Raw genomic sequence first — 24125 nt, 5'->3', positions numbered from 1 at the left:
CAGCTTTCCTATCTTCACCCTCTACCATCAGGTATACTTATATATTCACAGGCAACATCTGAGTCAACCTTCTTGTATCAGGCCAAGCTGTCCCAGCTCTCAATTCCTCTTTGTATGGCAGTATTTAAATTCCAGCACTGCCTTTGTGGGCTTTTGATGAACTGACTCCAGCATGTCCCTGTTTCTCTTGTACTGAGGAGCCTAACGCTGAACCCAACAGTCCAGATGCATCTGACCATGCCTGAAGGAAAGAGAAGGATCACCTCATTCCTGAAAAATGTCGGCCTTCCTTACCACAAGGACACATCATTGATTTATGATCAACTTTTGGTCAACCAGAACTCCCTGAACTCTTCTCTCAGGCTGTTTTTTCAGCCGGTCAGCCTCCAGTGTGACAGGGGTTGTTCCTCCCCAGATACAAGGCTTGCCACTTCCCCGTCTTCAACTTCATTGAGGTTCCTGTAAGCCCATGTCTCCATCCTGCCCAGGTCCCTTGAATCAGTGTCTTGTGAAGAGTTTTGATAAAATGCCTTATATAGCGACACAAATTTAGGGTAATCTCTATTTTCATTTTATTTTCCTAATGAACCCAAGCACAAATATCAATCTCAAGTATATACATGTGACTTCTTGAGGAAATGCAAAAAAGAGGTTACTATGAATAATCAGACACAGATTAATGAAACACTTGTTAGAATTTTAGAAATAAGTGCTTTACATAAAAGTTTCCAGGAGAGAATCATAGAATCATCTGGGTTGGAAAAGACACTTAAGAAAAGCGAGACCAACAATTAATCCAACACTGCCAGTCCACCATATAAAATATTCCTAATGGCCACAATGACACATCTTTTAAATATTTCCAAGGATAATGAATTAACCACTTCCCTGGGCAGTCTGTTAGAGTGCTTCCTAACTCTTTTGGTGAAGGAATTTTTCCTAGTATCCTAGATATCTTGCTTGGAAAAAAATTGCCAACTGTCAAGTAAGCCTGTGAAATCAGCCACTGCCAATGATGTAGTTTTAAAATTATCTCTATTTTCATTCAGTTTTAGCTAGTCAGCATGAACTGAAGAGTAGTTTAGCCAGTAATAGCTCATTTAGTATTAGCTAATGTAGTTTTAGCTACTGAGGCACCAGCTCATGAATTACCAGAAACAAATTCACATTTTTGATATTGGCATGCAGACTTAACATTATAACTGAGAATAAGGACAGGTCAGTGTCCAACCTGGCATCATTAAAGCAAAATATTAACCATTCTTTACCCAAATTTTTCTTGTGATACACACCCACAAAAGAATTCCTACAAAAACCATGAGCAATGAAAAATAATTGTTGAAAAAGTCAGTCAGATCTCTACAACAAACTTGAGTTACATGGTTCATAGTCCAGCATTAAATAGCTAAAGTCAGCTTGGTATTGTCTTTCATTTTTCACTGAGGTGACACACATAAGATGCAGTTTGTCTGAAAGCACAATGCATAGGCGAGGTTAACCCTTACCCAGTGCTGCTCATGCTGCAGAGTTAGAGTGCTGTGCGCTGACTTCATGCCTTTTGACAGCCCAAACACCACAAATGAGGAGTTCCAACAAGAACTGAAATAGCAGGTCCCAGGGGATCAAGAAAGAAATCACTAAGCTTTACTGTTTGTTAGTAAGGGGTAAGAGCAATCATTTAATGATTTAATTACTAACACTAATTAAGATAACGCACAACAGCAAGACTATAATCCAAAAAACAGGAGTTTTTCAAAATTCACAGTTTTTAGGCTAGGATCCTGCAAACTATATTTTTTTTACAGGTAGTTTGTGTGAAGGCAGTGCTACTTCACCATGAGAAAAATTGCAGCAGAATCAATGAAACATAGATGTTGCATTAAAATAAGAGTATTCAAAAAAACAAAAAAATCCCAAACTTTGCCAGAATAGCAACTCTATAGATCCCACCGTCTGGTAAATTGGGATAATATGGTACATTTTAGCAAAATGACGATTCTTAAAATTATTTGCAGAGATGGAATGTCATTTTTTAAAAAGCAGCATACCTGTGCACAATTACACTCCCTTTTGAGAAGGTCTGTATAGTCTAGACAGATAGAAAATTAGACTTTGGCTTCCATTTTACGTCATTAATTAGAGGTTACCCTTTCTTCATTGAAAGTATTGAAAGATCAGCAGATAATAAGTCTTGTCTGTCTGTCTGCTTGTCTGACTGCACAACATCGATACTATTGAAAGGATCTTTGTGATTTTTTTGGAAACAATTTGGTAAAGTAAAATATCAAAAATCAGGAACACAGTGAGAAAGCATGTCCATTTGAGTATGAGGAAAACAAAGTTGCTACTGCTTAAACATTAGGTTGCAATACGCCTTTTCTGACCTCTAATGAGTTTCTGCAATTCACATGAAATTTCTTTGATGAATTTTTCAGTCTATTATTTCCACATGGGTGCTCCTGCTTTGTTTCTACTTAGTGATGCATGACTGACAACATTTCTGGACCAGATTCCAAGGACGCTTATGAAAACTGGTATGTATTTTTCACACTAAGAGAGAAGTGGGGAAGCTAGCATGAGGAAGGATAAAGAGAGCTGAAGAGGTAAATGGATGCATGGGAAGGGACACAAATGGTAAATGAAGAATACAGGAAATATTAATTGTTTCACTAAGAGAGTGAGGCCCATGGATAGTCACAGCGCAGCTGAAAATTCAGGCACCCTCTGGTGCCAAAGAACATGCACGGGTGAAGCTCAGGCCTGGCATGCTGCTGGTCTTTGCAAGAGCACAGCAATCCTTCTGCATTCCACTCAGAGAAGCCAAAGAATACCTCCTGACAGCAAAAAGCATGCCTTCTCAAAGCAGAAAACAGCCCCCCAACTCCAGCCAGAATGCACTCCAGCTCTGCCTGAACAAAACTGGGCCACAGACTGTAAGAGGTCACTCACCCAGCAGAGAAGGTGCAGGGACAATTGCTGCCCTAAAGGTCCCAGGATTTGGAGCTCAGTACTCAGATTGTGATAAACAAAAAGAAGACTTTTGGAGAATAAACACTATTTTTAGACCATGGATTCTGCTAACGTTGCGCAACTTAGAGCATTTTGGCAGAATAAGGAAAATGCATTACCTATCAGAGAAAATTTGCACACTCCTTTAAAAGCTTTTAAATTAGGAGCATTTAGAGATAAATACTCCAGCAGCGAGATTTAAATTACCCTAAAATCCAATTTATAATTAAATAGTATTTGTGATTTAATTTCTTATCCACCTTTACATCATTTTTATGTTAAATGTCTTTTCTGGACAATGTCATCACTCTGAAGAGAAAAGAAATTATTAAAGGAATACAAATTCCCCTCCAGAATGCATAGTAGCGTAATTTATTTATGTTAAAGAAAACATTAGTGCTGCAATCAGAAATTAATATCAAGAAAATATTTTTCAGAAAGCTTAGGATCTTTTCTAAAATTTCAATCTCAAAACATTTGAGTATAATTTAATCAGAATATTGTATGAAATATTACCTTATTTTTCTGAATCAGTTATTTGAAACAAATTTCATTAGCCTTCTAAAAGCATCAGTCTTTGGGACACTACTGAGATCCCAGTGTCTGTAGCAACAGTATATATTCAAAGGCAAAGAGTTTCCTTTGTAAATGTGCATTACCTGCCCTGCACTTTCCTAGCAATATTCTCCCAAATGGCAAGGAGTGCTTGACTATCTTTGTAACTTTTTTTCCCTCTATAAAAACCTAACAAACAAACAAACAAACAAAACCCCAACCAACCAAACAAAAAACCCAAGCAAACAAAAAAACCAAACTGAAAATTTATTAAAATTTACCTGTAATGTCTGAATATACTTGATTAGGCACTACAAATAAGGATTATTAATTTATCTCCTGAAAGTCAGTTTTGAAAAGGGTACGTGGATGACTGGTGAAAAAACATAAGATGTAATATTTCTTTGAATCTGACAGTCTCAGAATGGACCCTTCTCTTGCCTACAATCAGATGTCTAACAAATATGATTTCTGAGACTGATCTATGCACAGTGAGAAAGCAGTCCTTACTGCTTCAAGGTATCTATAGCACAATGAGTTCTGAAAACTTGCAGCTGCAATTTTATGTTCTGTTCACAACCTAAGAAGCAAACAGTAAACCAGAAAGAAAATACTAATATGGAATTAGAAAAAAAATTGTCATGATGAAAAAATAATTGCGAGGGCCACACATTGACACACTAAAAACTGAGAGGTGTAAACTTGGTGGTTCTACCTAAGAGACCCCTTTTTATTCTCACTGATCCTTCAAAATGCTTTCTTTGTAAAGTGAAAAGACATGACAGATCTATTAACATCAAAGAAATACAAACTCTTGATCTTCAGGCTCTCAGAGTAGTGTGTCTTTTCCCCCCCAAGGTTAAAATGTATTTTGCAATAAGACACTGAGCCATGCACTCATAGATAAGGAAAAAGATACTAAAGACTTAGAAGATCTGCTCAGTGGCAGAAATGAGTATTAATTAACAAAGGCATCTATAAATTCTCACTTAAGTGCACATATTAGAGATGAACCCATACAAAAATACCAGTCTATATTGTACTAAAGAAAAAACAATGGGGCATTCTAGACAAAAGATGTGTTTTTCTGGCTATAGAAAAGGTAAACAAATCTTGCTGTGATTGGGGATCTGAGAATAATTTGGCTAAAAGTTCTAATCTTTTCATATAAATAAAATCCACAAATTCGATCCTAATTCTGCATTTCAAAATCAAATAACCAAATTCAAACCAAGGGTAGCTAAAAATCCTGTTTAGCCTCCATTCACACCTTTGCATTTCTTCAGAATGAAAAAAAGAAACAGAAAGTTGAAAGAGTACTGGAAATGCATTTATTAGTATTTAAAGTTATAAATAAAGGAGAAAAAACACTCCCTTTTTAAAATTTTTTGTATCCTGTTTTTTATGCACAAAAAATCCAGAAGGATTAATGATCAGGCATCTCAAAAGTGTTTATACACAACCTACCTAAACTGAGATCAATTATAAATTGTCTCAAGGTTCTCAAGACACCAAATGAGCTCCTGCTCTGTGTGGGTAGTGAGCGGCTGTCAAATGGTGTATAGCTGAGAAAAGTTTTCTAGAGACTTTCTGCCATGGGAAAATCCCTCAGATTTTTCAAGTAAATCTAAAAGCTATTTTTAACATACTCATGTTACCCACATTCATACTTACAAGTTGCCAAAGCACTTCATTTCACTGCAATGTTTTTAGAAGTCTACAGCTCTTGTTTAAAAGTAACACTGAGCTGCTATGTAGAATGAAAAAAATCAATCCAAGAGAATCATGTTTAGTGAGCTTAAAGTTTTAACATGTCTTTAGTAACAAATTTATCTTCAATTAGTGCACTGCCAAATTATTTAAAAGGAGATTAAAATAATTTCTTATGTGACATTTAATTTTAAAACCAACTGTATATCGTTAATACTTTTAAGGGAATCTATATCCATTTGATTTCAAAATCTGTACTTAAGAGTACAGTGTCATCTTCCTAAGATGTTGTGGTACCATTCTAGATTCCAGTTTACCTCCAGTGTTTAGAATGCATACATCTTTAGATGCTACAACCTTTAAGTCACTTTCGTCAGACCACAGATATTGAAAAAGCTCAGTGAACATGTTAACACTTCCTCACATTAAGAGTATGTCTGAAGATGAAAGTTTATAAAAGAGGCAAAAAAGGTGACTAGGATTTTCCACTAATGTACTTCATCTGTGAATTGTAAAGCTCTATAACTCATCCCATAAAATAACTACTCCTTGTATCTCCTGCCCCAAATCAACATACACAAGAACACATAAACACAGAGCTGGAAAATGTGTGAGCTCTGCTATCAATAACACTAATATTGTTATTTTCCAAAATTATAAACTGCATTTGCCTAAATGCTTGCCATAGCCTCCAATTGCACTTCCTATATAATATGTTATTAAATATAGATGTAATAATTGCGACAGAATTGTGATATAGTGTGATACAAGAATCTCCAAATCAGATTTTCTGGAGAAGTTAGTGTCAATGAACACAATGCAAAATGCATGTTGAAATCATATGTATTTCTGAGTGTAAGATGACAGTAAATACCTTATTAGGACACACTAAGTCTTGTTGTCTGCTATCATGTCTCCAAGTCAAGAGAACATGCCATACATGGGCACATTAGCCTGGGCAATTTTTGAGGTCCATTCACTTCATATGCATAACTACATTAACAATGGCATTCCTGTCTGTTCTTTTAGTATTAATTTATGGACCTCCTGTACACAGATTTTTAAAGTCTCTTACAACTATCAATACTGTCTGCCTCAGCAAAAATGAACAGTAATTTCCATTTTTTACCTGCTTTTAGTAACTCTTCTACTAAAATCCTCAAACTCCACAGTTTTATTCTAATATTACTGAGTAGGTGGATACCCATTCTGTTCTCATTCTCGCCTCTGCTCCCATAACTTTGCAGACCTTAGCCATAATCCCCGCAACCCACTTCTGCCAACCTTCCTTGAAACTCTAATAGTCTCAGCCTCCTCAGTCTCCTCTCACATGGCAGCTGTCCCATCCTCTGGACCATTTAACTGCCACTGAAAGCATTTTATGGAACTCAGTTGTGTTTTCTTGAGATAGGTGTATGAGCCTGTATGCTAGCATGCAAGATACAGGTGCACTAAGGTTTATATAATTTCCAATTATTTCCTCCTCTTCCTAATTCCCCATGTAGAATTACTCATGTAAAGGTAGTGTAAAACTACCTTTTTTACATAAAAAAGAAATAAATGGATTCTCTTCATCACCTCTGTAGTAAGTCCAGCACTTTGTGTACTCTCTATGAAATGCATAAAATCTGAATCTGAGAATATTCAGATATATAGTAGCAAACTGACATTTAAGCACATTGTTTCACAATAGATACAATGCAATTGACCACAATCAGCCACTAATTACATTAAACTCAAATTTATTGAGCAAAGCTCTCCATTATGTTTGCTATATTTTGAGACAAAAATACGTATCCACCAGCTAAAAAAAGCCTTCAGTTTTATAAAAACTTATTACCAAAGATGATAAAAGTACTTCCTAGTTCTGAATCTCTGTTTTTCTCCTCCCTGCACTTTCTCCAGTCTGTCAGGAACCCCTGACAAACTTCAATGCATTGCTGGCATCACTATGCCCTTATCTGTAAGGTTAATTTGTCTTTTTATTCATATTCATTCTACCTTTGCTTTTCAATCAAAAAGTTTTGGAGCCTACAACCTCATCTTAACACAAAAAATCTCTCACACACAAAAAAATCCTTGTTTATTTTCAAAATCCTTACTTTTAGAGAGACTATGCACTCTTTGTTGCTGTTAAAATGTGAGCTTTTTTACTACAACAGGAAACCAATTGACTGTTTCTCTTTTCAGTCCAGACATCACCTACCCATATACTCAACAATTATTTTACACACTAAAGTGTATGTGATATTCTTGGATGAAAAAAATGACACAGGTGGAACTTTCCTGGAAATGTCTGTAACTAATAAACTCTTACTACCAAAATAAATTTCTTATCATTTTCCCTTATCATTTCTGCCTCCTTCTTCACAATTCCACATATTGAAATAACACCAACACCACTAGAAGCTCTCTTCCATCCATATACTGGTACTGAAGTAGAAAGCACAGAAAGTTTTACAAAGCAAATTAAAAATCAGTTTCTTAGGAGTAACTAGAACAAAATTCTACCCACTCAGATTTCACAAAGACATATAGACAAATATTTTTATATCTCAATAGAACAATTTTTAAACTTCTATGGAATTATCTTCCTGAAAATAGCCTTGTTGGGAAAAGGCTTTCAGAATTTATGTTTTGTAGGAATTCATGTGTTATGTATTGTGAAATTCTGTCCTTTGCTACTACTTTGCATAGCAAGACCATGTCCAAAGTGTTTACAGTCATGCTCCAGAGTTTCTTGTAAACTGAAATGACCATAGGCCATGCATTTTCAATTTTATGTTTATTAGTAATTTTATGTTTATTAAAAGACATCTTAATTGTCTTTTATCAACATATTCTCCTCAGGTATGTAACATGAAGTTTGTAATCAACAGACAAAATTCTACCCTCACTTTTTTCATAACACATACCATACAGTTTTCTGTAATTCAGTGAAAGCCACAGTAGCAATCTGGACGCAACTTGATGTTTAAACCTATTTTATAGCAATTTAAAGTCAGGTGTAACTTTGTTCTCCACATAACTTCCTTTAGAAGGAAGCATTAAAATAAATTAACAATTTTCAAATTAATTTGTATTATCAAAAATTTATTTAAAATATTGTGCATATCCACAAGAATCAGAAAGGATTAAATTAAAAATATTTGCCTAATTGTTTTGAACAAATATAGGTTCAAGCAGACACTGATTAAGCCAGAATCGTTCTATCCATATGTTATTTTTGGGGGAGGGAGTTTACTGAAATATACAGTGGACAAAAGTGAATTGTGACCTTTCTGTACACATCCAGATATTTTTCATTTTCTAAAAGTGTTGTCAGAAATTCACTACTGAAACAGAAGATGCAACTCAACATTTTATCTCCATTTCAGCCAGTGAGAGTTAAGCTTCAGACAGGGGGTAAAAATACTATAAAACACCACAGCAGTTGTTGTGCTGTATGAATATAACCTAAAAAAACTTCTAAAATTCCTCTACCAGTGTTTCTTCTTCCGTTTTCCCTAAGAGCCTTCCTACACTGAGACTATGGTATGCACCTCTAGTAAACTTTTGAAGTATGCAGACATGTTCCTAAGCAATCTAGCAGACACACTGGAATTCGCTGCCAATTCTGACACAGGAATATTAATGACTCACATTCCTTTATCTGCCAGTGGTCATTACTGATGCTGCAGGGAATTACATAGTGAGATAACTACCCACACTGTAGTTTCTCCAAAAACACTTGCTCTTAACAGATAACATTAATCTAAATCATGTGGGTTTGTCCAACACTGTAAGGCCATTAACATACATTTCTCATATCTAGATTTTTTGGGTGTCTGGGAAGATTTGAGACTCTGAATCTTCTGACTCTGGTTTTATACATACTCAAAAAAAAATCAAAATATAAAGGCTTTTTTTACTTGGGGAACTTCACTGCCTCCACAGTCAGACACACACAAAGCTGCCAGGCCTTAATGCTTCTCAGATTCCCAAGCTTGCAACTCAGCTCTGTTCAGCGCTCTGCTTTAGGCAGGTAGGGGTTTACAACTACCTGAAGTAACAACAGCTCTGAAAACCGCACTAAACAGCTCTGAAAGAGACACAGCAACAATCTTCAGAGGACCAGAGATGTAGACAGAAAAATGTTCAGAAGAACCATTCTGAAATTTTCTTCAATTCGTTCTGAAGTTCAAAACCCTGATGATTTAATCCTGAATCTACACCTTACAAAATACACACAAATCTTTTGTTCATATTGCATTTCAAAGTGCTTTCTTATGTACAGATTTACAGAGATAACCAAAACATATTCTTAAAAATTATTTTAACTGAAAAATTTTATTTCTCAAGCAGCTCATAATTTTGCGGTTGGTAATTTATACCAGGTTAAATAGATATGGTGGTAGTTATGGCTACTGCTGGAACTAAATTATTCAAATTTGCATTAATGCAAGGATTTGAAAAATAAGGGTTGGATAAACCCTGGCTCATGCAAAGAGCTTTATTACCTGTAGTTTCTGCAGCTAAGTCAGTATGTTTGGAATGATGGTATAATATTTTCATTTTCCCTGACTCTTAATCTCAACTATCAGATTTATTCCAAAGCTGTCACTTTGCTGCAGAGCAAAATGAGTGCATCTAGGATGGTTGGGTATGACTAAGTGCCCCACTTTCCCCTAAAACTAAAACTTTAACTGATGGCTGATTTACTTGACATGTGTAATATCATATTTAACAAGTCTAATGTAAAATTACTCTTGCAACAGTATATACTAATTTTCATCAAATCAACTGAAAAACGTCCTAAGGTTGGGCTGAAGAGAGGATATCAAAATTCCTGAAAAAAACCAAAAAGAATATAAAAGAAAATTGGAACCTTTTTTCCCCCAAAAAAATCCTCAGCTTATAGTTCAACCTTTTTGAATACATCACCATTATTAAAAAAAAAAAAAAACAACACAGCAATATAATGAAAGGGCTGTATCTTACATATAGTGCATGCTATCAGCACTAATATAAAGACAAATGATACTGTAAAAAATTACCAATAAAGAACAGAAAGATTTTATCTTTAATTTTTTTTACTGCCCAATCTTGAAAGCAATTAATTGAAATTACCTGTTGAAAGATATCAGAGTTTAAATCTAATTTATTCTGAAAAAATTCACTAACTATCAAATGTACATGTACAAAAAAGTAAATAATTTCCAGATTGGGCTTCACAGCACATAGCATTTAGGACCTTACTCTGGAACATGGGGGTTTTTACTGTGAACCATGTATGTCCACCTGTAAGACTTACTATAACACAACTGCTTTCTGTAATTTAATCACTTTGAAAGATCTGGGGGGTAGTTTACTCTTACAGACAAGTGCTTAGAGAAAAGAAAATTCAGTATGTACTGCATGAATGTGTTTCAGATAGTAGATGCACACAAAAAGTTTTTAAAGAGAAAGAGTGGTATTAGTAGGGAAAAACACACATGTTCCATAAAAAGCAATTTTTTTTTCAAAAAATGAGAAAAATATACAGAGGAAAAAATGGTTTCACTAACACTAAATTACTGTCTTTACATCCTATTAAACAAGAATTTGTCTCAATTGCCCCAACATCTGTTATAAGTAATCTTTGTCCTGTCACAACTGATCCTGGCCTAGAGATATGATGGGACAGTGGTTCCCTGCATGATGGTAACTGTCACAATATGCATTAGAAGCCAAAGAACAAGCTAAGCATTACTCACATTTCTAACAACTGGGAATAGAAGCAATATTACAGCAAATGCATTGTTTTTAATAAATATTTCTGTTTGCCTTTTTACAATAAGCTGCAAACACTTCTGCTGAAGGAAAAGAGAATTTTTGCTTCTCTTCTAAAACATTTCTAAAGAAGTAACAAAACAAAAACGTCAGAGCAGAAGCTATGTAACCAAGAATGAAGGAAGAGCATTAAACAAAGTTACTGCAGAGAATTAATGCAGCAGTTAATGCAGCAGAGAATTCTGAAATGCTGGTGTGGTCAGGCCTTTCTCAGGGTGGAAAAGGAACAGGACGCACAAGAATCAACTCAAATACCAAAAAGCAGGATGCAGACTATCTGCAGAAAAATATTTGATTCTACTAATACAAATTAAATTCCTTATTTTTCAAAAACTGGAATACCAGGAAAGACCAGGAATAACACTTTAGAAGAAATTTATATTTCCTATCTTTCTTTGAGCTTAGTGGTTAAGTGAGCTCAGTGACCCTTGGCAAGATCAGAAACACATAATAATGTACCATATTTGATAGTTCTTAAAGAAATATGCTATGTAGGAATCCCTGAAACATATATGCATTGTTATTAAACAGATGAACCTGCATATAGCCTCTGGATAGTTACTGTTCATTTAAATCAACATGAAAAAACCCAGTACTTATGTTATGACAAAACTGTATTACTAATCTCTCAGAAGCTGTGGTGAAGCAATGCCATCTACACCACTGAGAACATCCCATCCAATGAAAAACACTGTAGACTAGCAGATTGCTGCTCCTCAATAAAGACTAATGAACAATGTGTTTTACTGAAAATTTTAGTGAAAATGTGTTTTACTCCTTCTTAGTGTACACTGAACCTGCAAATGCCAAATATAAAAGAAGACATCTAAAAATACTTGTAATACTTGAGATTTTCACTTCTTGTATTTACAACTATCACATTCTTACTAACATCAAAAGGTAAAAAAGAGCGAAGGTAGCTTTGCCACCTTTTAATTTTGCTTACTATTCTCAGTCAATCTAAATTTAGTTTCTGGATTAAAAGAATAATATATAGTTTGCACATATACTTGTTGACACGTTACATTTATCAGCCCACACCAACACATTAGAGAGTGTGGGGTCTTTCACAATGATGAAGAGAAATAAAGGTATCCCATTTCCTCCCTCTCTCAACTGTGAAGGTTGTATGTAAACCAAAAAGCACTAAGGACCACCACTGGGAACCAGTTCAGTAGCATTAAGCTGGCTTGCTACTTGGCGCTAGGAGTCCCACACACAGTGATTTGACAGTGAGACTGGAAGAGCACGAGTTCTTTACCCATTTACAACTACTCTACAAAGTTTACAATGTAGCGTCAATGTTTAGACACTAAACATTGACACTTTTCTGCAGTGTCTTGATGTTAGCAACAGGAGAATAATGGCAAAAAAAAAAAAAAAAGGAAAGCATATAGCCTTTAGAGGGTGACAGAGAAAAAAACAACAAATTTTTTGTTCCCTTTGTCTCACCTTCTGTGTCCTCTTCCCATTAAAATGAAGAAATGTGGTCCTGCCACTCTTTGTGAAGAATTTCAAGAAAAGCACTAGGTCAAAGTGGGGTCTGGCCCCTTCTAGAAAGTGCAAGACAAAACAGGAACAAGAGTATGAGCAGGAGCAGAGGGCAGAGCCAACTCCAGCACAGCAGGAACTTTTCTTCAGGCAAGGAGGGCTAATCCTAGATGAAGACACATCTTTCTGTGTGTCTGCATACACCACGCTCACAGGCGCTGTCCTGTCTCACCCAGGCCATAAAATAACTATGTCTGTGGAGATTCTGTGTGTGTCCCAAATAAAGTACTATGTGTAAGATGAAAATGTGACTATATCATGACCCTCAAAGAAATTAGTAAAATAGAAGAACATTAACTTAACACTCACACTATAAATGCAATATTAAGCGGAGTCACATAAACATATATATGACACACAATTTAATTAATACCATATAATGTATACCATTTGCATCTATGTATATAATTATTTACACAACTTAAAAGGTGGTGCATATTAAATACTTGAAAATCATAATCTCATTCTGAGAGAAACTATCACAAAAAACTAATCTTTGTGCTCCTTATGCACAAAAAACTAATCTTTGTGCAACTTTTAAAATAAGTGGAATACAACAACTGCAAAACTGTCCAACATATGGGCCCACTTCCCAATTAATTATTTGCTGGCTAAAGTGTTAAAATGTCCTTGGCTTCACCTTAGACACAATCATCCCAGCTGGTCATTATCTAACTGGAAAGGGGCCAAAGAATCTCAGCTGTCAGTACACAACAAACATGTATGTTTTGTCCTTTTTTTCCTCCATTTACTTCACTTTCACAGATCTGCACTTAAAAGAAGGAAAGCTTATTATGCATGAAACTGAAAAATTTTGGAGTCTCTTTTACTGCTGTGACTCTGCATACCTGTAGTGCAGGTGATAAGTGGGGTGATGAAGAAATCTTTTGTATGCATTTATTGAAAACTGATTAATCTAGCCTTACTAAACCTGATTCTATTACTCTGTGTTTCTACTTAATTTACCACACGTGTGAAAAAACACAGAAGTTTTCTAAAGACAGAGCTGAAACAAAGTTATTGATGGGTCATGCGTCTGCATAGAGTCAGGAACTACTAGAAAAGTAGGAAAATATCCCTCAACCAAGTGAATGTTAGCAGTCAGCTTGTAGCCAGTGGTAACAATCAGCTTGCAGTAAACCTGCAGATCAACAGGTGGAAAGCAAATGGCTTTTCTCATTTGCACATTACTTGTGGAAGAAGCCAAAGGACAGCTGGGAGAAGGAACACATGTAAACAAGGCAGACCTAATGATTTCCTAATTAAAAAGAAGATATTATCTTTCCATTAATAGATAACCTAATTGACCAAACTCGAGCAGTTTCCCCTCAGTACAAGTAAACATAGGTGCATTTCCTCACTGAATTGTCACATGTTTAGGCCAGCCACTAAGCTGTCAGTTCTTCTTGATTTGTTTGGATACTGTACTCTGTGACAGCTGCCGGAAATAATACATTAGAACAGTTGTTGTAGCACTTACAAAGGGATGGGAATTTTAATTGGACGGGATATTAATTGGGAGGGGGATGTCTTTTTATTCTTAATCAATGTTAAGATAGAAATATTCAAAGAATGACAGATATATTTAAGGTATTTGACCAATGTCTAGTGAGCAAGGCTGGTTTTTGTTTTGACTGCGTAACTTTGTGACAGTGGTGTTCACCATCTTACATGAACCACTTCATGCTTAAGAAAAGGGGCATTAAGAAGAAGATATAGTAAGGAAGTTGCATAAACAATCTTTTTCAAATACTGGTTGTGATCTAGAGAGGACCTGAAAGTTTTGGAAGAATCACTCAAAAGGAAACTCATTCCGAGACTCTTAGTGGCCACCAGCTGAAAACAAAACCACGTGTGATGGCCAAGACCTAAGCATAAATGAATAATACACTTACTTTCAGCATCAGCACAGAGCAGCAAGCACAGGAGCACCACCACTGGCCTGACTACGTGCATCATCCGACAGCGTGGCACCAGCATGCTTTGGCAGCCTTGTTCTCACTGGCTTAGAAGCCACTGCGAGTCTGTCCAGTCTGAAATTTCAGATGAAGTATTTTCAGAGCCTGTGAAAAGATAAAAATACAATTAGCAAAAACAGACTAGAGTTTTTTTCTTTTCTTTTTTTTATGTATTCACAATTTGAGGCAAAACAATTTCAAAAGACAAAAGGGTAAGGCAGAAAGGGGAAGAAACATAATTAATTTCAAGCTACTGGTATGTACAAGAAGATCCAAGACACAGTAAATGTGTTACAACACATTTCTTAGTGTCCTTTACCACATAATCAAGTAACTGTCACATCCTGAATCTTTAGTTAGAACTACAGCATGTCCTAAACCAAAGAAACTAGTATGACAAGATTTAGGACATCACTGGAACTCATGCTGCAAAAAGATAATCAAAGCAGCTTAGATATCCATAACAAATCCACATGGCAACAGGGAGCTGATGCCCTGGCATCTGGTAAGAAAAACACCACAAAATCCACTTCAGAACCTATTATTAACATATTGCATTGTTCAGCAACTTTCAAAGGTTAAAATTCCTGTTGTGATTTCCTGCACATATCTGAATTATGCCTAATAGAAAAACAGAAATCTGGCATTGAATAAAGGGCTGAGATCTCAATTCAATCCATCTAATTTATTACAATGTGTAATTGAATATGATACACTGGTAGAACTACAGCTCAAGTACCTGACTTGAAAAAACAGTGTTTCATCCTTGTCCAAATATGCCACATGAACAGAAATTAAGGAATATAAAAAATTTTTCCTCCTTCGTCAGGAAATACTAGAGATCTCCCTAAGCAGCGTGACATTGGCACTAAAATAACATGACATGCAATTATACTTTCTGAAGGATCAGCAACATATAGGCTTTTTAAATTTGATTCTACCCTCTTCATTACCACACAAATGGCTTCCATGCAGTAAAGATGAAAACCAAGAGGGCAGAGAAAAAAGTATACTAATTATTATTCCACTAAATAGATCTTAGAGTTTTGTGGGTGGCATAAAGAGCCCATTTTCAGTACAGAGAAATGCTCAAAAGAATTTACTCAAGGAAGAAAAGACATGAGCAGCTGGTAGAAATCTTACACTATGTTACAAATCTCTTTTGTAGAACTATCTTTTGAATCAGCGACTGCTATCAAAAAATAGAAGCCTAAGAAATCTTCATAGGCAAAATGCTAAAGGCACCAGCTCTCCCCTTTCATCGCTACCATCTTCATGCCAGCATTTCAAATGACAGCAAAGTCCATGAGACACCAGTCCTGTCGGACTCAATTTGTGTCTGTGCAAGCGTATCAGAGCCAACTGCTGTGCAATGATTCCAATGCTATCACAGAGATGGAGATGCATGAAACGCACTTTCAAGGAAAAGGTGATTTTTATTTTGCTTCTTCTGGAATGCAGGAGTTACAGAGGAGCCCTGAACTATCTCTACAGGCAGCTCACTTAAAAACAAAACTATTTTTTCATTAGTACACAGCCATACTAGCTGATATGTGAAGGTGACCAGAGAAATATGGTGGGTCCTAAGTACTCCCTTACTCCTTTCAGGCGCAGAAGCAGAGAGGAAACAATACTACAATACTGAAAATTAATAAAGGGAGTAGAGAAGGGGGGGGAAAATGGTGACCACAAAAGTACTTATTTTATACAACAGTTTTTTTAATCGGGGCACTGGGGCACATTATTTTCATACATTTCAAGCACTCCCATCAAAATATTAAATGTGGTAGCTAACAGGATAAATATAACTGTCTGCCTGGGGAAAAAAGGAATTTTAAAAACTTTATGGTCCTGATATATGAATCTGCACACATCCTCTACAAGCAGTCTGCAAATGAAGGGATGTTTCACAAAACTTGGCAGATAAGATTATTTGCCAAGATTAAGATTACTTGCCAAAGGGTTGAGAATATAGCTTTTTCTATAGCTTTTTCTTGTCTTTTTTTTTTTTTTTTTTTTTTTTTTTTTTGTGAAACCTTATTTTACTCTCTCATTCTAAATGCACATACAACCACTTGAGAATACTGCACTCTGTGTCTGCTTTGAAGGTAATATTCATTATCAATCAGGTCATGAAATGAAAGCCCTCAGTATTCCCTTTCTTTCATGTTTCCAACAGGCATGGCTTTAGCTAAGCTGATAAACATACCAAGGTTTCCAGGACACTCTTTGCTTGTTGCTTGTTCTCCCTTCTTACCTGCCTGGGCCTTCAAATAAACTTCCAATATTCTAGCTCAGGGAAACATAAGCACTAGACTAAAGATGGTGGTTGATTTATCTTTCAAGTTGAAGATACCCTGTTAATGGAGGCAAGCAGGTGATGGGCTGGTATATTGAGAGAAGCAAGCCAAGAGACATTCAGGTAATACCAAGGCTCTCCAAAAAAGTCTGCTTTACCCACAAGGAAAACAATCTTCAGAACCTACTACTGACAACTGTATCAACAATGATATATCACGTAGCATATAGGCTTATTTGTTAAAACTAACATGAAGATGCAATTCCTTAAAAGGACTAAATGAAATTACCAAGACAACTATCAACTTCCACATCAAGCCATCTCAGTAGTTCCAAAGTGAAAGACTCATCTAAAGAATTATTAATTCCTAAAATCAAATTAGGTTCCTTTCCTTTTCTATTTCCTCCTGATGATGGTTTGTTATGTCCTGAATGTGGTATCAATGACAGTGAAAACACAAACAGCATTTGCAGCACCACGTTACACTAGCCTTGTCATCAGCGGAACAATACTTGCCTTGCAGAATTAATCCTTAGTGAGGAACTCACTTAGAAGCCCCTATTACAACATTCACACTGCACCAGGGCAGAAAGACGGCATTTCACCTTGGCAGATGATCACAATAACTACAGAGAGGTCAATAATTCTTTGGAAAATTTCTCTTTATGAAGCTTTAATAAAAGCTGTTATTATTTTAGGTAAAGTTCTGTAAAACTGCTGTATTAAATAATCAGAAATGACTCTTCCGATAACTCTATTGGAAATTACTCTTTCAATATCTCTAAAAGAGCTATCTACAAAACTAGATAATATATCCAACAATAATACACAAGTAAGTAAGAGGATAGATTTTCCCTGATTAACAGTATCTATTAATAGGATCAGTAAAAGTGCAGATGTGCAGCTCTCCAGAGTGTTCAACACAGAGGCAAAAAAGAATTCTCCTCAGCAGGAGCACAGCAGCTGATAGTACCAGGGCATGGGCACGTGCACCAATTATCCTCAAAAGGATCAACTGGGTGAATGAAACATCTGAACACTGAAATGCTTCCCTGCAGTCTGTTTACCTTAGTGGCAAAAATAATCTTTTAGGTACTATCATGGTACTCACAAGATGGCTCCTGCTTCAAGACAGTTATAGGAAATGCACACCTGGGGGCAAATTTTAGAAACCAAACCAAAAAAGTAAACACTGGTTGGTTGGCTTTTTTGGTTTTTTATCAACTTGTTTTTCCATGCTGGAATGTGAATTTAAATGCTTGCTCACAAGGAAATTCAGCACAGCAGGGAAGAGTTGTCAGAAAAGCCTTGAACACAGACACAAAAGAACTCATAACACAGGTAGGGAGCCACATTGACAAAAATAATGAAGCAAACAGTAACTTAAAAAATTTTAGAAGAAAGGGAATATGAAGGGATGAGAGTTCATTTGTGCTACAAACAGGATTTCTGGTTCAACTTTTCCAAAGTGTTAAATTATTTAGAGATATGATTTTAGTTCATGGTCATCTCTGGTTTATCCCAAGGATTTCTCATAGAAACCCCATATTTTCCCCCATAGGAAAGTAACTGGATACACCTTATATATAAAAAAAAAAAAAAAAAACCAAAACAAACAAAAAAACACAAACAAAAAAACACCAACAAATAAAGCAAAAAAATCCAAAAACAAAAACCAAAAATGTTTCTCTAAGAAAACATGGAAGCAAAGATTAAAACAGAAGACAGTGCTGAAATTCAGTTTTTACACTTCATTCATTACATCCTGAATTACACCCATTTCCAAGCCACATTTTTAATACCATGGAAATGGAAGACAAGAAATACAAAAAATTAATTTAAAATATTCCTAGAACTAGTGATGGAAAGGGTGTAAATACTTCCTGTATTTGCATATCAATCATGACCCCTCCTTAAAAATAAAATCTAAAAATTTCATGGAAAAATCTTGGCTTCAAAAACCTAACTGACAGCTGAATCATTACCAGAAAGAATATAAAATAATGCCTAAAATAAATTCTCATAAGCTCTTTAATCAAAATCAATTCAGAAACACCTCTGGGTAAAATAATGTCTTTTAAAGAGAATTAAATTTATTTTTCAAAGCAATAAGGGCAACTGGCAAAAGCATAAGTTACACATTTTGCTTGCACTTTTACTGACTGAACATGATAAATGTTTTCATAGTCAACCTGCTGGAAAAGTTCCATGTTTCATTATGCTTTTAGTCTTAAAAAATCCAAAATACACAATTAAGGAAATCTGAAAGGACAGCTGTGGTGAGTGTTCAAAAGTTTAGTCTTATCTGTCTCTGGATGACAATTCACCCTATTGCTTGTCTATCATTGCTGAATTTCTCAGTTACAGTTATTCCAAGATGAATGAGCACCCATCCTAAAACAGCAGGTTTCTGATGTCATGCAAGCTTTTGAACTACATCACTATAAAAGCACAAATGAATTGCAGTGCTAGGTGGTATTTTGCCTGTATAAAACAATATATCAATCTGATTCTACATTGTAATTCTATTTTAAACTTCAACAAAGATTCCTTTGTTACCCTGAAAAACAGAGTAGATTTTTTGGTAACTGATGAAATAGATTAAACTGTTTAGTGAATAAATCAACTCAACAACAGCAAGGTACCTTGAAATCACATCACTGCGATGTCTTTCTCATATAGAAAGTTGTTAAAGGTTTCTGGTTTTTTGCTTACAAAAAGACTTATGTTCATATGGAATCTTAAACCACACAGCAAAACCTTGCCTAGCCTGATGTTAATACAGCTTCAGTTCAATTCTAAATCAGGGATTAAAATACCAATTGTAAGCTGACAGGTGTCTCAATGCTTACCAACTTCCACCATCTTAGTCACTTCTTCAGATCATAGGAACTTTTCTTATGCAGAACATGATGCAGAAACAAATCATTAGAACACTGCCTGACTTCTTAACTTGGTGCCTCCAAATAATAGCTCAAGAAGTAAACTTTGTGATGGAGATGGCTGAAGTGCTGAGCTGGAAATAGTCTTGCTAGATGAGAAAAGCATGCCATGTTATCTGTCTGTGGATATTAAAGCCATGTATTGTTGAGAATCTATGGAAATAACTTAAACTCTGTTACAAAGCCACAGATATTAAGCAGACAAATGAAACATCTTCCCCTAAGACTGACTTCTTGCCTGAATAAACACAAACTCTGACAATACCCCCGTCTTGACTCCTTGTACATTACTTGCATACATTACCCTAAAATATTCCAGCTCTGACTTTGCACATATTAAAGAAAGCTAACTCTATTCTGACACTTGCTAAAATAAAAATCAACAGGCCTACAAAAAAAAAAAAAACCAAACAAAACCCTAACAAACAAAAAACAAACAAAACCCCAAACCAAGCAAACAAAAAAGGAAGAAATTAAAAAAAAACCCAACAAAACAAACCAAAACAAACATCCAAGAAGACAGAAAGATAGACAGAAAAGGGAAAAAAGAGCATCAGCTTACCAAAAAATAAAAAGGCTAAAGTATCTAGGCTTTGCTGTTATTTTATTCTTTCTTCAGCGACAGAAGAGAAGCAAGGTGAAATCCACACTAAGGTGTCTAGAATCACCAGGTCACACACTAATGGTGTCCTCCAGGAATCAATACTGGGCAAGTCCTGTTCTATATCTTTACTGATGATTTGGATGAGGGGGTCAAACACACTCTTAGTAAATTCACAGACAACAACAAATTGGGTGCCATTGTTGACTGTTGATCTTTGGAGGGCAGGAAGGCTCTGCAGAGGGATCTGTGCAGGCTGGATCATGGGCCGAGCCCAGTGGTGTGAGGCTCAACAAGGCCCAGTGCTGGGCCCTGCCCTTGGGTCACAGCAACCCCAGGCAGTGCCACAGGCTGGGGCAGAGTGGCTGCAAAGCTGCCACAGGAAAAGGCCCTGGGGGTGCTGGTGACAGCAGCTGAGCGTGAGCCAGCAGTGCCCAGGTGGCCAAGAAGGCCAATGGCATCCTGGCCTGTGCCAGCAATGGTGTGGCCAGCAGGAGCAGGGCAGGGATTGTTCCCTGTACTCAGCGCTGGTGAGGCCACACCTCAAATACTGTGCTCAGTTCTGGGTCTCTCACTACAAGGAAGACATGGAAGTGCTGGAGCATGTCCAGAGAAGGGCAGTGGAGCTGGGGAAGGGTCTGGAGCACAAGTCCTATGAGGAGCAGCTCAGGGAGCTGGCGCTGTTTAGCCTGCAGAAAGGGAGGCACAGGGCAGACCTTATTGTCTCTACAACTGCCTGACAGGAGGTTGCAGCCAGCTGGGCAATCAGGCTCTTCTCAACACAGCAAGAATAAAACTGTCTTGAGTTCTGCAAGGGGAAGTTTTGAATGGATACTAAGAAATTTTTTTCACTGAACTGAATCCATAGTAAGATGATTCTAGACACCTCAGTATGGATTTCAGGCTAAGGATTGGAACAGTCTTCCTTGAGAAGTTGGTTTAGTTGCCAGCCTAGGAGATACTCAAAAGACTTGGAAACACAGTGATTAGGGACATGGTTTAATGATGGACTTAGTGTTACATTAACAGTTGGACTCAATTTCAAATGTCTTTTCCAACATAAGTTATTCTGGATGCTATGATTATATTAATTGTTTCCTCTGAAATCTGGTTTAAGAACAATACAACGACTGCGTTTAAGCAAAAACATTTACAGACTGATTTTTGTCTTGTTTGCCTCAAAATAACAAAAACTGAAAGAACATATAATTAGTACTGGGGTATTTGCCATACACAGTTTGTTAGTCTTTCACTGTCTGTTACATTACTTGAACAACACTGGAACTGCGCAACTACCACCTCTTAGAAAAGGCTAAATCTATGACTACATGAGCCACAAACAAAAACATTCTTAGAGCCACTATCCTGTATACCACATACTCACCCAACACTCCCAGGAAAAGGGTCTCCAACACCAGCTTCCAAGCACATCTTCCCAGCAGTCTTACAAAAAAGCAGAACTACCAAGAGCAGCTAGCATGTACCATGAGAAGCTGAGTTGTCAGACCACAGAGGCAGCATCTGTCTGTGGCCTGCTTCTCCACAGAGCTAGCTATGTGGATGACCTAGCAACAAGAATGATTCTACAGCTCCACTGCTATGCACATGACACAGACATGTTAGTACAGCTTATATCTGAACAGCCATCTTATTTTCAGGGGAATTTTGCCCTTCCTGTATCTTTTTCAGTAGGGCTATTGGCAAAAATTCAGGTTACTCCTCGCCTTTAGGATCAGGCATGGTTGAAGCATACCAGGTATCGCAGATACTAAGATAAAACTAGAAATATATTTCCAAGTTTGGAGCTAAGAAATAAAATATAACTTCAGTATTACAATGCATTTTTTCTCCATTCTCTGCAATTTCTTTTTTAATAGCTTTTCTTTGTCCTTTTCACTTAATGGTTTTGCTTCAAAACTGTCCAATATACTTATTGGCTAATCAGATTGAAGCATGACTGACTGAGACAGAGAATTTGCAGTACACACAGGACAGCAATCCAGCTGCAGCTAGTTTAGCCTTACTGCACTTTATTATAATGTTGCTGATGGCAATACAATTGCATTAGAGGAAGAGATGGAGAGCTGAAATGGTTATTTTTCAGAAGTAGTTGGCATTATAAAATTATTTGGTAATAAAAGACAAAAACTTCCTGAAGCTATAGAAGGACTATGCATTTCCCATACTAAGATTTGGCATAATTGTGCATGGCTTTTCACAGGTTTTCTTTTGGAAAAAAGATGACAACTGCAGAGTGTCTTTGTAATACAATGCATCTTTTACTACAGTCAGAGAAAAAGTAAAAATAATGTTATAAGCTCTGAGAAGAGAGTTAAAAGGCAATAACAACCTACAGATATTTTACTGCTGAAATTTCCTTACTAAGGAAAGTACCAAGTGAATCGGTGTATTTTAGACACCAAACTAATGTCATAATATTGACAAGCCAGTTTGATTTCAAATAAAATGATGAAATCATCAGCCAGACAGCATGATTCATAGCATGTTTTTCTTTACAGACCTCATTAACTACTATATATTTATCTGTAATAGGAAGAAACAAGTGGCTTAGTAGGGCCATCTGAACTGGCATTTCAGGTGCTCAATCCCCTTCAAATGGGAAGTGAGAAGTAGAAAGTTTAATCCTCTTGATCTGGTGAAAGCCAACTGAGATCAACAAAAGATTTCCTCTGTGAAACCTATTACCAAACATTAAACAACCAGAGACGGCACAAAGCATTAACCTGTACTCTTTTCTCATTTTTTACTTTAAGATTTTCTTTGCACTTTGATGGTGCAGCTCCCATACCCACAGCTTTCATTCATTGCCTGTTTTGCCCAGGCAGCTTGGCACTCATATGTCTTAGCTACAAGAACATGACAATAAAAAATCCCTCTTAGGCCTGTGGTTCATCCTCTTACAACTCTGTTACAGAGTACTAAAATAGATTAAAATGCAATTATGTATTTTCCATACATTCTACACTGGGTTTATATTCTTCTCAGGAAATATTTCAGCAAGAATGTTTCAAATCTAAGTCCTGCCACAGCTTCCCAGCTTCATCTTTTTTGGGTTGATAATATTAATGAAAAACTAGCTGTGAGTTGATTCTTACAAATATGCTGGCCTTAGGAACAAGCTGGTAATTTCTAACCTAAGTGTTAATTGCATACTGACATTGCAGATTCTTCACCTTCTTTTTGTCAGTTTTCAGTAAGAAAGTGAGAGCATGTGCTACCACCCAACAATAATGAACATTATTTTCATAAAGGGGATGAGAAAAACTAATTAAATTATAACTGTATACAGCTGTGGAAATATCTCTGCAACTTATACACCATATATACCAACAGTACAGTGACGAGGCTATGTTACAGAGAGGGGCCACATTTACCAAAAACTGGTTTTCTGTGCATATACTGGAGCAGTTTTATCCTGCTAAAGAACCTCCTGCATACCAGTTGTTCATATATATGCTCAATTATCTCTCTCACTGCTTATGAACATGACACAGTTTCTGAAACAAGCAATCTGTTGCCTTTTCTTTCATAAATGAGCAAGAAAAATCAGAGAAAGAAATATTACAGTAGATTAAATTGGTGAAATAACCAACTGCAGGTACTACTCATAGTTTGTCTTCTAAATGAACAGTAAAAAGTCATAAAAAAGAAACTGACTGAAGATATGA

General features: G+C 36.3%; 1 protein-coding gene across 37 annotated transcripts in view; it reads right to left on the bottom strand.

The window, feature by feature from the left end:
- Positions 1 to 24125, bottom strand: part of PTPRD (protein tyrosine phosphatase receptor type D) — a 1169657-nt gene that overhangs the window by 268334 nt on the left and 877198 nt on the right. For all 37 annotated transcript variants that reach the window (XM_058043168.1, XM_058043170.1, XM_058043166.1 and 34 more), the window contains one exon: positions 14532 to 14699. In XM_058043168.1, the coding sequence (XP_057899151.1) occupies positions 14532 to 14616 (85 nt within the window). In that variant the 5' untranslated portion in view covers positions 14617 to 14699. The remainder of the gene's footprint in view (positions 1 to 14531; positions 14700 to 24125) is intronic.

The sequence above is a fragment of the Melospiza georgiana genome, chromosome Z, assembly GCF_028018845.1.
Source record: "Melospiza georgiana isolate bMelGeo1 chromosome Z, bMelGeo1.pri, whole genome shotgun sequence".
Classification (NCBI taxonomy): Eukaryota; Metazoa; Chordata; class Aves; order Passeriformes; family Passerellidae; genus Melospiza; species Melospiza georgiana.
The sequence above is the reverse complement of the archived record's forward strand: the minus strand, read 5'-3'. Positions and strand labels throughout refer to the sequence as shown.